Source organism: Tachyglossus aculeatus, chromosome 22 (assembly GCF_015852505.1).
Source record: "Tachyglossus aculeatus isolate mTacAcu1 chromosome 22, mTacAcu1.pri, whole genome shotgun sequence".
NCBI lineage: Eukaryota > Metazoa > Chordata > Mammalia > Monotremata > Tachyglossidae > Tachyglossus > Tachyglossus aculeatus.
This window is the reverse complement of record NC_052087.1, coordinates 45632866-45648244: the sequence shown is the minus strand read 5'-3', so window position 1 is coordinate 45648244 and position 15379 is coordinate 45632866. Positions and strand designations below refer to the sequence as shown.

Here is a 15379-nt window from a genome sequence, read left to right as displayed (position 1 = left end):
TGCTGAGGTAGATACAAGCAAATTGGGTTGGATACAGTCCCTGTTCTACATGGGCTCACAGTCTTAATCCCCATTTTACAGATGAGGTAACTGAGGTCCAGTGAAGTGACTTGTCCAAGGTCACACAGCAGACAAGTGGCAGAGCCGGAATTAGAACCCAGGTCCTTCTGACTCCCAGGCTCATGCTCTATCCACTAGGCCATGCTGCTTCCCAAGGGGAGAAAACACTGGTCCTGTCAGGAGTTGAAACCCCATCAGGGTTCACTTGGGATACCCTGGGTACTTTTTTTTTGAAGCAGAGCTTAATACTGCTACTACTACTACCACTATTAATACTAACGATAATTAACAATTATCAAGTTAATTATTAATTAACGAAAAATGTGGATTTTTGTAAGGCTTACTATGTAACAAGCACTGGAGTTGAGATGGTACAATCAGATTGGGCCCAGTCCCCTTCCCTTACAGGCCTCTCAGTCTAAGCAGGAGGGAGAAAAGGTAGTGGCTCTTAAAATTAAATTGCTGCATGGCATAGTGGAAAGAGCAAGGGCAAGGAAGTCAGAGGATCTGGGTTTTAATCCCAGTAATGCCACTTGCCTGTTGTGTGACCTTGGGCAAGTTACTTCACTTCTCTGGGCCTCAATTTCCTCATCTGCAAAGTGGGGATTCAAAATCTGTCCTCCCTCCTATGTAGACTCCGAGCCCCATGTGGGACCAGAGCTTAGAAAAATGTTTGACACTTTGTAAGCACTAAACAAATACCTAAAAAAAATCTTCAAGGACCCCACTCTCTCCCCTCCCCTCCCTCAGGTCCAGTCCCAAGTGGGCAGCTTAGAGACTGGTGGTGTGTGAAGTCCATCATTGGCAATTAGGGGTGCAAATGCAGCCGTGTCTTCCCCTCTCCCCAGCCACCAGTGTGAAACCCCACCCCTTTCCCCACCCGGAACCAAGGGGCAGATGTGGGCCAGACCTTGGGACCCCTCCCTAGCTCCCAGGTGGCACCCCTTCAAGCAGAGTTGGGTGCGAGCCCAGCTACCATGTTGGAGACACGTAAATGGCCGTTGCTCTGAGGCCTTTTCTCTTTGCAGCCAAGCTGGCAGTGGGCCTACTGAGCTGCATGCCAGATTTTAATTAATCTCAGATGGCCGAAGTCCATTATTCTGAAGCAGAAAAGCCAAGGCTTTCCCTGGGATCGGGGCTGGGGCTGGCTACATATGGAGCCAGAGGCGGGTAGTGGAACACAGCGGGGTGGTTCCTTGGCCTCGGGATCCCACCCGGAGGCCTCCGTCCACTGTGTTATTTTTACCTGGTTTTCTTCTGTTTATTTGGATTGGGAAATGTGCCCATTTTTTTCTTAATGGTATGTGGTAAGCGCTTAGTATTTGCCAGCCACTGTACTAAGCACTGTTAGGCACAAGATAATCTGTCTGCACAAAGTTCCGTCTTAATCCCCATTTTCCAAAGGAGATCATTAAGGCACAGAGACGTTAAGTGATTTGCCCAAGGTCACACAGCAGACAAGCAAGCATTAGAACCCAGGCCTGTGAGTCCTAGGCCCTGGACTCTTTCCACTAGGCTTCGGCCTAAGTCCTCCAAGCACACGTGTAGAACACAGATTCTGTCTGGAGGTGTAATGTCCAGAAGGGGGAACATGCTGAGCTCTCTGAGGGCAGGGATCCTACCCACCAAGTCTGGGGAATTGCTGTCTCCTAAGTGCTTTGTATAGGGCTTGGCACATAGTAAGTGCTTAACAGATACCACAGTTATTATTATAATGACTATTATTACCATTTTTATAGTTGGGGAAGGGGCTGGCTGGGCCAGCTAGATTTTCATGCAGCAGTGAATAGTAATCCTCATATGCCCTGTTCGGAACCAGCCTACCTACGCTAACTAACACCCACAGTGTGGCTGGGCTGTGGCCCAGAGAAGTTCATAATGGCAGTATTGGTTATGAGAAGCAGCGTGGCTTAGTGGCTAAGAGCACAGGTTTGGGAGTCAGAGGACCTGGGTTCTAATCCCGGCTCCTCCACTTGTCTTCTGTGTGACCTTGGGCAAGTCAGTTAACTTCTCTGGGCCTCAGTGACCTCATCTGTAAAATGGGGATCAAAAATGTGAGCCCCGCATGGGACAACCTGCTCACCCTGTATCTACCCCAGCGCTTAGAACAGTGCTTGGCACATAGTGAGCGCTTAACAAATACCATTATTATTATAAGCCCTTACTTTATGCCAAGCCAAGTTGATCAAGTCAGATGCAGTCCCTGCCCCACATGGGATTCACTGTCCGAGGAGCAGGGAGAGCAGGTATTTAGTTCCCATTTTACAGATGTGGAAATTGAGGCACAGAAAAGTCAAGTGACTTGCCCAAGGTCACACGGCAGGAAAGCGGCAGAGCCGGAATTAGGACCCAGGTCCTCAGCCCCACACCTGCCCCCCCACCCGCCCCAGATTCTTTCCACTAGGCCTCACTGCTTCTCTCAGATGATCAATCTGTCAGTCGATCAATCAGTCAGTCTTACTGAGTGTTACTGTTTCAGCGACACTACTTCTATTAGCTCACAGATGCAGTGGTGTCGGAGAACCAGTGGCCGTTGGACAGACCCCACATCCCCACCCCCTCAGACTGTGAGCCCCAAGGCCAATCTGGATAATCAAGGCCAATCAAGGCCAATTGGAGAAGCAGCGTGGCTCAGTGGAAAGAGCACGGGCTTTGGAGTCAGAGGTCATGGGTTCAAATTCCGGATCCACCAGTTGTCAGATGTGTGACTTTGGGCAAAGTCACTGAACTTCTCTGTGCCTCAGTTCCCTCATCTGTAAAATGGAGATTAAGGTTGTGAGCCCCCTGTGGGACAGCCTGATCACCTTGTAACTCCCCAGCACTTAGAACAGTGCTTTGCACATAGTAGGCGCTTAATAAATGCCATTATTATTATTATTATTATTATTATTATTATGACATTTATTAAGTGCTTACTATGTGCAAAGCACTGTTCTAAGCGCTGGGGAGGTACAAGGCGATCAGGTTGTCCCATGTGGGGCTCACAGTCTTAATCCCCATTTTACAGATGAGGTAACTGAGGCACAGAGAAGTGAAGTGACTTGCCCAAGGTCACACAGCTGACAAGTGGTGGAGCCGGGATTTGAACCCATGACCTCTGACTCCAAAGTCCGTACTCTTTCCATTAAGCCATGCTGCTTCTCTGCCACGCTGCTTCTCTAGTAGCCTCTGCCCATCTGGCTGCTGGGCATAGTACCTGGCCTATAGTAAGCACTAAATAAATATCAGAATTACAGAAAAGCTCAGGCTGCCTTTCCACTATGGAGAAGTTGGTTTGGCTGGCTGGGCAGAAAACCCAGGGAATCCTGGGAACTGTGTGTGCACCAAGGGAGTCCTTCCTGCCCTCCCTCCGCCCCTCAGCGAGAGTTTCTGATTGGGTGCAGTGTGGCATTCTGGTTTATACAGGGCATTCCTCAGTGATGGCTGCTGGAGACTTTGGGTCAGAGGTCAGGGTGCCATGATGGCTGCTGGAAACAACAGGTCAGAGGGTAGGATGGCCATCACGGCTACTGGAGACAAGAAGTCACAGGTCAGGGCACCTCAGCGGGGGTCAGAGGGATCATCTTTGCATCACATTCTCACAGCCTTGCTGGGGAGTCCTAGAGGGGAACATTAAGCTGCAGACAACAGGTGGGTGGAGAGAGAGAAATAAAGAGAAAAAAGCTGGGGGGAGGGAAGGGAGAGAGAGAGAGATCTGAAGCATGAGTGGAAGGGCCCCTGTCCCCCTCCCCCATCCATGTAAGCGTTCCTCAGCCTCCCGGACCTGAGGTTGAAAGAGACTGGAGGCAAAGTAGGGATTTGGGACTGCTTTGGGATCCCCTCCCTATTTTAATGCACTGAGGCATCAAACGACTGGCCCTCTCTTCTTATAGATGAGAGGATGAAAGTTCTGTTCACCATTACCTGGGATTATAAATCTTTCCAACTGCAAAGGGATCTGTCACTTGGAGTTGGCCCTGGATCGGTCCCCGCCCTGGGAATTGGGAGACTTGGGTTTTAGTCCTGGCTCTGCAAGTTCACGTTTAGCAATAACAGTAATGACAATAATAATGAAGATAATGATGATGGTATTTATTAAGGGCCTATTATGTGCCAAGCGCTGGGGTAGGTGCAGATTAATCAGGTCAGACACAGTCCTTGTTCCGCACGGAGCTCACAGCCTTAGGAGGGAAAACGAGTTTTTTGGAACCATTTTATCAATGAGGAACCTGAGGCTCAGAGAAGTTAAATGATTTGCCTAACAGACGTGGTAGAGCTGGATTAGAACCAGGACATTAGGCCATGCTACATAATAAATCTAAGCTGGGTTCTCCCCCCAAACCTACCCATTATATCAAGCAATCTCCTATTTGGGAGAAATCTGGCAGCGTGGCCTACTTGATGGAGCACTGTTCAGGGGGTCAGAAGAACCTGGATTCTTCTCCCAGCTCTGCCACTTGTCTGCTGTGTGACCTTGGGCAAGTCACTTCACTTCTCTGGGCCTCAAGTTCCCTCATCTGTAAAATGGGGTTTAAGACTGTGAATCTCATGTGGTACAGGGACTATATCCAACCTGATTACTTTGTATCTACCCCAGAGCTCAATGCCTGATATATTTGCTTAGCAAAGCGCTTAACAAATAATATTAAAAAAAATCACACTGGATGTCCAGGCTACCCAATCGATCAGTACTATTTATTGAGAACTTACAGTGTACACTACACTAAGGTCCTATCCATTATATATATAAAAAATCCTTATTTGGGAGAAATAGTAATAATAATAATAATAATGGTATTTGTTAAGCGCTTACTATGTGCCAAGGACTGTTCTAAGCACTGGGGGAGATACAATAATAATAATAATAATAATAATAATAATGGTGTTTAAGTGTTTACTATGTGCAAAGCACTGTTCTAAGCCCTGAGGAGAATACAAGGTGATCAGGTTGTCCCACGTGGGGCTCACTGTCTTACTCCCCATTTTACAGATGAGGTTACTGAGGCACAGAGAAGTTAAATGACTTGCCCAAAATCACACAGCAGAAAAGTGGTGGGAAAACTGGCATCACACTGTATGTGGAAGCTACCCAATCAATCTATGGTACTCACTGAGCACTTCTGGGTACAGAGTACTGTACTAAGCGCTAAGGGCCTCCATCCCCTTACCAAGTCATCGTAGTGTCCCAACCGATAGTGCGGGCCCTCAAGTTGGATGCCAGCAATGTTGGCAACCTTCAGGGTTTTGGAATTCCCTTCTTTCCCTCCCCTTGATCTCCTGAGTACCTTTTTTAATAGTATTTTTTTGGCCTAGCAAATCCCACCATCTAGTGTTGAGCAGATGAACTGCGCTGTAATGACAAAGGGCAAGTTCTGAATAACTGCTCTTTCATGTATCTCCTCCTCATCATCAATGGTATTTATTGAGTGGTTACTATGTGCAGGACTCTATACTAGGCATTTGGGAGAATACAACAGTGTTGATAGACATACCCCCGTCCACAGTGAACTTACAGTGTGGATGAGGAGACAGAAAATAATTGATAGTAATTATAATAACCACAGTATGCGTTAAGTGCTTACTATGTGTCATTCTCTGTATTAAGCTCTGGAGTAGATGCAAATAATCAGGTTGTACACAGTCCCTGTCCCACATGAGGCTCACAGTCTCAGTAGGAGAGAATAAGACTGTGAGCCCGTTGTTGGGTATGGACCATCTTTATATGTTGCCAACTTGTACTTCCCAAGTGCTTAGTACAGTGCTCTGCACACAGTAGGCGCTCAATAAATACGACTGAATGAATGAATGAAGCCCCATTTTACTGATGCAGAAAGTAAGGCACCGAAAAGTGAACTGATTTGCCCAAGGTCAGGCAGTAAGCAAGTGGGGGAGATGAAAGTAGAAAGTAATCAGTAATCACTCCTGATTACTTCTAGAGTGATGAAGGGTCAGATTTTCAGAGGCTGAAATCCCAGGTTCTGTCCTACTGGATTTGGCTTCATTCAGAGTTTAGTAATTCATCTGAATTTACTGAACAACTATTGTAGTGTACTCCTCCAGTCTCCCTCGTTAGACTGTAAATCCCAGTGGGTGAGAATCATGTCTTCTGTCCCACCTACTGTCCCACATGTCTAGGACACTACTCTGCATATAGTAATCACTCGGTAAATACCTTTCATTGGCCAAAGTACAGTACTAGTAATGGTATTTTTCAAGCATTATTCATTCAATTGTATTGTTTATTTTTTATCACATTACTGTTTGCCAAGCAAGGTACAGCCCACTGCCAATGCTGGGCTGTAGTGCCATAACCCACCAGGTGGTTTTCTTGTTTGTTTTTTGTTTTGAAATTTATTAAGTGCTTACTAAGTGCCAAGCACTGTTTTAAGTGCTGGGGGTAGATCCAAACTAATCAGGTTGGACACAGTCCATGTCCCACATGGGGCTCACCGTCTTAATCCCCATTTTGCAGATGAGGTAATTGAGGCCCAGTGAAATGACTTGCCCAAGGTCACACAACAGACAAATAGTGGAGCCAGGATTAGAACTCAGGCCCTTCTGACTCCCAGGCCTGTGCTCTAACCACTAGGAAACCCTGTTTCTTTAAGGTTTTCTTGATAGTTGCTGCAGGCTCTGCTGGCCACACTAGCCAGCTATTTTTCATGTGTCATGCTGGACCTGTCCACCTCTCACAGGGCTGTATGTGTCTCTTCAGTCAGAAAACCTTCACCAGTGATGGGCAAGCCCCCAGCAGGCTTCTCCCTCCTTCTGGAGCCAGAGTCAATCAATCGAACATTGGCATTTACTGAGTGCTTACTGTGTGCCAAGCACTGTACCAAACACTTGGGAGAGTACAACAGAGTTGGTAGACATGTTCCCCGCCCACAGTGAACATACAATCTAGAGCCCATGTCAATTTACGCACCGTATTACTTACACATTCACTCATCCAATCAATGATATTTATTGAGCACTTTCTGTGTGCACAGCACAGTATTAAGCACCTGGGAGACTACAGTGTAACAGAGTTGGTGGACGTGTTCCCTGCCCACAATGAGCTTACAGTCTAGAGGAACCCAGGTCTCCTGGTTCTAGGCTCCTTCTACTAGGCCATACTGCCTCATCTTACCTGGCGCTGTCCTCCTTTGAACCTTTACCAAGAAGAACTCCAAGCTCTGTTCCTCACCAGAGTATAGCCATTAATTCAAACAATTCTCCCTTCAGAAAAAACTGGCATCGTACTGCATCTGGCCAGAAAGCTGCCAAGAAATAGCTGCCCCTTCCCTCCTTTCTGAACCTCCTCACAAGCCATCCTAGAGCATCTAGCTTCCAGCACTCTCCCTAATATAGAACCATGGTTTCTCCCTGTGAGGCAAGGAAAGGCCAATATTCTATTCTCCCATTTTCCAGATGAGGACCCTGAGGCCCAGGGAGGCTAAGCAACATGCTCAGGGCCACACAGCAGACCAGTGGGTGAGCCAGAACTGTGCCTCGGGGTCTCAAATCCCGGTCCTGGGTGCTTTCTGTTAGACCACCTCGCCACACAACCCCACAGGTGCCTGATCCACTGCCTTGAAGGATGCCATTTCTCTAGGAAGTTCTGAAGAAGCATCGTATAGTGGATAGAGCCCGGGCCTGGGAGTCAGAAGGTCATGGGTTCTAATCCCGGCTCCACCACTTGTCTGCTGTATGACCTTGGTCAAGTCGTTTCACTTCTCTGGGCCTCAGTTACCTCATCTGTAAAATGGGGATTGAGACTGTGAGCCTCACATGGGACAGGGACTGTGTCCAACTCAATTTGCTTGTATCCACCCCAGCGCTTAGTTCAGGGTCTGATGCGTAATAATAATAATAATAATAGTGTTGGTATTTGTTAAGCGCTTACTATGTACAAAGCACTGTTCTAAGCACTGGGGAGGTTACAAGGTGATCAGGTTGTCCCACAGGGGGCTCACAGTCTTAATCCCCATTTTACAGATGAGGTAACTGAGGCCCAGAGAAGTTGTGACTTGCCCAAAGTCACACAGCTGACAAGTGGCGGAGCTGAGATTTCAACCCATGACCTCTGACTCCAAAGCCCATGCTCTTTCCTCTGAGCCACATCACATAGCAGGCAGTAAGCTATGCCTTCTATGCCTGCACACCGCACGTAGTAAGTGCTTAACAAATACCGTCAATTATTATTACTAACAACAGGGGGGGAATGGAATTCCTCACCTTTTAGAGAACACTCGTTTGCCCACAGCCTGATTTAATAATAATAACAATAATAATAATAATAATAATGGTATTCATTGAGTGCTTACTATATGTCAAACTCTGTACTAAGCACTGGGGTGGATACAAGCAAATCGGGTTGGACACAGTCTCTTTACCACACGGGGCTCTCCATCTTAATTCCCATTTTCCACATGAGATAACTGAGGCCCAGAGAAGTGAAGTGACTTGCCCAAGGTCACACAGCAGACCCATAGTGGAGCCAGGATTAGAGCCCAGGTCCATCTGACTCCCAGGCCCTTGCTCTCTAGCCAGTAGGCCACACTGCTGATTTCTTTCACTTTGCCGGCTAATTGGTTTAATTTCTGTGGGAATGACCACGTGCGAAGCGGGTGGTCAGAGGGGCCGTCAGTGTGGCTGGTCAGCTTCCTAACGAGCCCCCTTCCTCTGTCCTCCAGCCTCGCCTCAGAGCAGACCCTCCCCCGCCAGGACCCCAGCCAGTCCCTGTCCTTCCCGGACCCGTACCACAGCTTGCCCCAGCAGAAGAACGGCAGCCGGCAAGTGTCCGGCAGCACCCTGGCCCCACTGCAGAGCCTGCCCGGTGACTACAAGTATGCCCAGGACCGCTCGAGCCACCTGAAGATGTCCCGTGAGGAGCGGCGGGCCCACAGGGACGGCACTGTGTGGCAGCTCTACGAGTGGCAGCAGCGCCAGCAGTTCCGGCACGGCAGCCCCACCGCCCCCATCTTCACCGCCACCACCTCCCCGGACCTTGCCGGCCACGGCCGGAGCAGGAGCCTGCTGGAGGTGCCCCGCTCCATCTCCGTGCCCCCGTCCCCCTCGGATGGCCCCCCACCAGGGCCCCCCAGGGCCTTCCCCCCCCGCCGGCCACACACGCCGGCAGAGCGGGTCACAGTGAAGCCTCTCGATGAGGGGTGGGGGCCCGAGGCCTCCCTGGCAGGCTCCCCCAGAAAGATGCACAGCCACGTGGTCAAGGTGAGTGGGGTGGGTGCTCCGCCCGGCACTTGTGGGCATCCTCATGCTTGACCGCTTTGGACAAGTGCTCTCTCCCCCGGGGAGCTGGGAGAGGGGGATTGCGGCCTCGCCTAGGGTGAGGGAGACCGTTGGTTTGTAAAGAGGATGGAGCGCGTTGGAAGAAAGAGTTGAGCGTGGGTCAGCGAGTCGACTACACTGAGGATACTTTAGGAGGGGCATCTGCCTCCACCTAAAGTGCCGTCACTGTAGTCTGTTGGAAGGTGCCCAAGACGTCATCAATGAAGAGATTTGTCAAATGACTACTCTGGACTAGGGACTGCACCAGCCTGGAGGGGTCTGAAAGAAGTCAGGTTTCTCCCAGAGCGCCTTGCTCACAGGAAGACCTGACTCTCTGTGACTGAGATGTCCCTTCAACCTAGGGCTGCAGGATTCAGCTGTGGGGGAGGAGGGAATTAGGGAGAGGGGTGTGTGTGTATGGTTTTAGAGTTTAGGACATTGTGAGGCAAAGACATTGAATCAGTAGATTATTTCTCAGTTGGGCTCAAAATATCCAGTTGGCTCACAGTTGATGGCGGCTTCAGGAGAGAAGAGTGGAGATGTGGGGAGAAGCCAGGATCCAGTCTCTAGCCTCCCCACCAATTTCCATCCCTGTGCCATCGCCAGGCTGGTGGGCTCTCCAGGCACCATCTGTGGGTTCTGTGTTGTCCCCTTCCCCCGGGCTCCCTCCCCCTGACCCCTACCCCTCACGCCCGTACACCAGACTGGGTTTCATGGAGGGTGCAGAAGGCAGGACCCTCAAGAAAGCCTGAGCTGAGGTTGCGGGTTTGACCAATCCCAGCTGAGGCTGGCAGGTCTCTTCTGGGTGCGGCCCGGGCCTGGTATGACACCTTTGTTTCCCTCTGCCACAGAACTCCTCTCACGTGGACAGGCGCTCCATGCCCTCCATGGGGTATATGACCCACACCGTCAGTGCCCCCAGCCTCCATGGGAAATCGGTAAGCCACCTGCATCCCCGCTGGGAGGGTTGGGGAAGTGGGCTGGGGATGGCTCGAAGGGTGGCTATTACCTATCTCAGTTTCCCTCTGCCTCTTTATTTCCTCCTTTCCCACTTTCCTCCCAGGCCCAAATCCTCTTAAATTCCTTTGGCCCCTGGGAAGTTTCCAGCCACTCATAGTTAAGCCACTTCTATCGGTCCTAAAACATCATTTCCTGGCCAGCTTTGTGTGATTTTCCTCTGCCACCGAGTTTGACCTAAAAGCCGAATTAATGAAACGATCATTTAATCGGGTCAAGAGAGCGCTTTTGGGGGCACCGAGATGGAAACTATAACCAGGGCGACTCTCCTGGCTGACTGCTAATTTCCTCTCTGCCATGTGTCTAAATACCTGCAGCCTGAAGAGCTAACATTGCTTCTCATTCGATTAAGGAGACATCAGGCTAAGTTGGCTAACGTGCGAAATTACACAATCGCCCAGTTACGGCAGCACGAGCCAACTAATTCCACCTACAAGGTCAGCGGCTGCTCAGCTCCATCTGTGCTGGGGAGAATCGGGACGTCCGGGCGCTTCGTGGCAGTGTGTGCTTGCCGCCTTGCCCTTTGCTAGTCTCCCACTCTCACTCTCTCTCTCTGTCTCTCTCTCTCTGTCACTCATCCGTGATTGTGGTTACCTGTCATGGTGGTTGTGACTTCGTGCCCTATGGCTGCCGCACTGTCTGGGGACAGAAGTTCCCTCCCCATTCTGCCCACAGAGGGATTGCGGGGCTGGGAGCAGGTCTAGCAGACTAGACTGGGATTTCCTGTGGCCGAGAGCGTGAAGCCAGGCCGTGTGGGCGGCCGATATCCAGAGCCCACAGGTCTGAGTCAGAAGGTCGTGGGTTCTATTCCCGGCTCTGCCACTTGTCTGCTGTGTGACCTAGGACAAGTCACTTCACTGTTCTGGGCCTCAGTCACCACATCTGGAAAATGGTGATTGAGACTTATGAGCCCCAGGTGGGACAGGGACTGTGTCGAACCTGATTTGCTTGTATCTACCTCAGCACTTAACAAATACCACATTTATTATCATCGTTATTATTAGCTGCTGCTATTCTGCTCTTGGCCAGGACTGTTTTCTGCTCCTCGGGATGTGGGGAGGGGAGCAGGGGTTAGGCGGGGGGCCTCCCTGGGCAGGGATCCTGAGTCATCCTCACTGGAGCATGGCTACCCAAGGGTAGCCTGTTTTACACTTCCTGCTGTGTGAATTTCAGATTGAAACATCCGGAGCAACTTTTAAAACTCACTCTTTGCTAGCAGATAATACCAGTCATTGAGAACATGGTTATGGTAATAATAATTGTGGTATTCGTTAAGCACTTACTATATGCCAGGCACTGTTTTAAGTGCTGGGGTGGATACAGGCAAATTGAGTTGGACACAGACCTTGTTCCACATAGTGCTCACGATCTTAAACCCCATTTTTACAAATGAGGGAACTGAGGCCCAGAGAAGTGAAGTAACTTGTCCAAGGTCACAAAGCTGACAAGCGGCAGAACTGGGACTAGAATCCAAGTCTTTCTGTCTCCCAGGGCCATGCCTTATGTGCCAAGTGCTGGGGTAGATACAAGATGATCAGAACAGATGCAGAATGGGATATGAATCACAGGCCCAAAGTTTAAGGTTGAGGATGTGTGCAATTTTTTTTTTGGATATTTGGTCCATTCACCTAGAATTTAGATACCAGATTTACCCTAATACTGTGCTGTCACAAGATTGTCTGCCAGGAAATGTGGAGGGGGGCAGGCTGTCTTTGAAAGTTTCCCCAGCCACATCCTTGTGAGAGTGCTCTTGAAATAGTTTTCAGCTGTTATCAGTGAGCTGGTCTTCTACGAGCTCCGGTTATGTGACCAGAAATAATCTGGATCTGAATCCAGAGGATTAAGTGGAGCTTCCCATTCCCCATTGCTATTACCAAATGTAACCATGGACTAGCAAAACTGGTGTTTTCACTGACAGCCCAAGCAGAGAGGTTGGCCTGGTGCATGGGTTCTTTCCTCTGGACGCTTCATGATCTGGTGGGGTGGGTCTCGTTCAAGATGGTGGTCGGGCCTTTTGTAGAGAAGTAGTATGGCTTAATGGAAAGAGCACAGGCCTGGGAGTCATGGGGCTGGGTTCTAATCCTGGCTCTGTCGCTTCTCTGTTGTGTGACCTTGGGCAAGTCACTGAACTCTGTGCCTCAGTTCCTTCATCTGGAAAATAGGGATTAAATCCTACTCCCTTCTGCATAGACTGTGAGCCCCATGTGGGACAGGGACTGTGTCCAACCTCATTATTGTATATCTATCCCAGCACAAGTGCTTAATAAGTGCTTAATAATAAGTAAGTGCTTAATAAATACCATAATAATGATGGGGCTCACCGCCCCTGTTGGGCAAGGAAGGTTCTGACTTTTTTTTAATTGTGGTTAGAGAGTTCCCAGACCTGGGAGGTCCTCCAAATCACTGTGACCTTCCTTCTGCTACACCAACTAACCCTCCATAGCAGAATGCAGTCCCAAAGTTGTGAGCCAGATCAAGTTATTTGGAGTTTTGAGGTTACCAGAACAAGATGCAGGGCCAGGTTCCTTTGACTGGGGATTGAGTTGATCCATGGTATTTATTGAGCACTTTTTGCGTGCAGAACACTGTAGTGTGGCATAGTAGATAGAGCACAGGCCTAGGAGTCAGAAGGTCATGGGTTCTAATCCCGGCTCTGTGACTTGTCTGCTGTGTGGCCTTGGGCAAGTAACTTCATTTCTCTGTGCCTCAGTTCCCTCATCTGTAAAATGAGGGTTAAGACTGTGAGCCCCATGTGGGACAGGGACTGTATCCAACCTGATTTGCTCGTATCCACCCTATCACATAGTACGGTGCCCAGAATATAGTATAAGCACTTAACAAATACTACAATTATTTTTATTATTAAGCGATGAAGCTGAGGATTGAACTTTGGAAAGCTCAGGGAGTAGGAGGAAAGGTTACAGGGGGCGGTGGGAGTGGCGTTAGAAAGATGCAGCATTTTTAATTATGACACCTGTGCTTCCCTCAAAGGCGGATGACACCTACATTCAGCTGAAGAAGGACCTGGAGTACCTGGATCTAAAAGTGAGTCTGGTTATCCTCCTCTTCCTCCCCCGCTCCCCATCTGCTGCTGATTTTCAACTACGGAAATCCCCTGGGGCCGGGGTTTGGGTTACGTAGCCAGTCAGTAAAATCAAGGTATTCTGTCACAGCATTCGGATTCCAACTCCAAGATTCCCCTCTTGGTTCTGCTAAAACTTACATCTAAGGTAGGATAGGCATGTTTATTCCTGTGAGCAGGGATCAGGACTACCAACTCGATTGTATTGTACTTTCCCAAATGCTTAGTACAATGCTCTGCACACATAAGTGCTCAATAAATACTGTTGACTCAGTGATCGGTATTGCAGCCTTAGTGTGAATTTAATCTCCTCATTCTTCCCCTTCCTGATTTCTGCCCCATACGGAGTCGGAGGGATGGGCCAGGTGGGAATCACACACTCCATCAATGAATCAATGGCATTTATTGAATGCTTACTGTCAGACAGTCGTATTTATTGAGCACTCACTGTGTGCAGAATATTGTACTAAGCACTTGGGAGAGGACAATACAACAATAAATGGATACATTTCCTGCCCACAATGAGCTTACAGTCTAGAGGTGAAGACAGATATTGGTATAAATAAATAAATGTTAGATATGTACATAAATGCTTGGGGCTGGAAGTGGGGAATGAATAAAGGGAACAAGTCAGGGCAACGCAGAAGGAAGTGGGAGAAGAAAGGAGGGTTTAGTCAGGGAAGGCCTCTTGGAGGAGATGTGCTTTCTGGGTGCAGAGCACTGAACTGAGTGCTTGGGAGAGTCCAGTACAATAGAGTTGGTAGATGTGAACCCTGCCCTCAGTGATCAGTGTGGCCTAGTGGAAAGAGCATGGGCCTGGGAGCCAGAGGTCCTGGGTTTAAATCTGGGCTCTTGTCGATTGCTTGCCATGTGACCTTGGGCAAATCACTTAACTTCTCTCTGCCTCAGTTTCCTCAACTGTAAAGTGGGGATTAAATCCTACCGTGAGCCTCATATGGGACAGGGCTGCATCTAACCTGATAAGCTTGTATCTACCCCAGTGCTTAGAACAGTGGTTGACTCCTGTAAGTGTTTAATGGATGCCATAAAAAAGGAGATTTTAATTTAGTGGAGAGGTTTACAATCTGTCTACACCTGTCTACGTGTTTTGTTTTATTGTCTGTCTCCCCCTTCTAGACTGTGAGCCCATTGTTGGGTAGGGACCGTCTCTATATGTTGACAACTTGTACTTTTCAAGCGCGTAGTACAGTGCTCTGTACACAGTAAGTGCTCAATAAATACGATTGAATGAATGAATCTAAGGGAAATCCCCTCTCATTGTGCCTGTACTAGGAAATAATGATGATAATTGTGGTATTTGTTAAGTGCTCATTATGTGCCAAGAGGATTCTAAGCACTTGGATAGATACAAGTGGGTCTCACAATCAGGTGGGACCCAGTCCCTGTCCCACATGGTACTGAGAGTTTAATCCCTCTGTTACAGGTGAGGAATTATATTTGAGGACAGGCTCTCATTCATTGTGGGTTACCTGATTCCTTGACTGCTTGGCCCCTTGGTGGTCAAGGATCTGGTGAGTATAGTGAGAAGCAGCATGGTTTAGTGGATAGAACACAGGCCTGGGAGTCAGAAGGACCTGGGTTCTAATTCATTCATTCATTTAATCGTATTTATTGATCACTTACTGTATGCAGAGCACTGTACTAAGCACCTGGGAAGTACAAGTTGGCAACATAGACGGTCCCTACCCAACAACGGGCTCACAGTCTAGAAGCGGGAGACAGACAACAAAACAAAACATGTGGACAGGTGTCAAGTCATCAGAATAAATAGAAGTAAAACTAGATACACATCATTAACAAAATAAATAGATTAGTAAATATGTACAAGTAAAATAAATAGGGTAATAAATCTGTACAAACATATATACAGGTGCTGTGGGGAGGGGAAGGAGGTATGATGGGGGGGATGGGGAGGGGGAGAGAAAGGAGGGAGCTCCACCACATGTCTGC

At 48.7% G+C, this 15379-nt stretch overlaps 1 protein-coding gene across 11 annotated transcripts in view; it reads left to right on the top strand.

Moving 5' to 3' along the window:
* PLEKHA7 (pleckstrin homology domain containing A7) overlaps positions 1-15379 on the top strand; it is a 258819-nt gene that overhangs the window by 196561 nt on the left and 46879 nt on the right. For all 11 annotated transcript variants that reach the window (XM_038764045.1, XM_038764049.1, XM_038764047.1 and 8 more), the window contains 3 exons: positions 8715-9252; positions 10161-10247; positions 13318-13371. In XM_038764045.1, coding sequence (XP_038619973.1) covers positions 8715-9252; positions 10161-10247; positions 13318-13371 — 679 coding nt within the window. The remainder of the gene's footprint in view (positions 1-8714; positions 9253-10160; positions 10248-13317; positions 13372-15379) is intronic.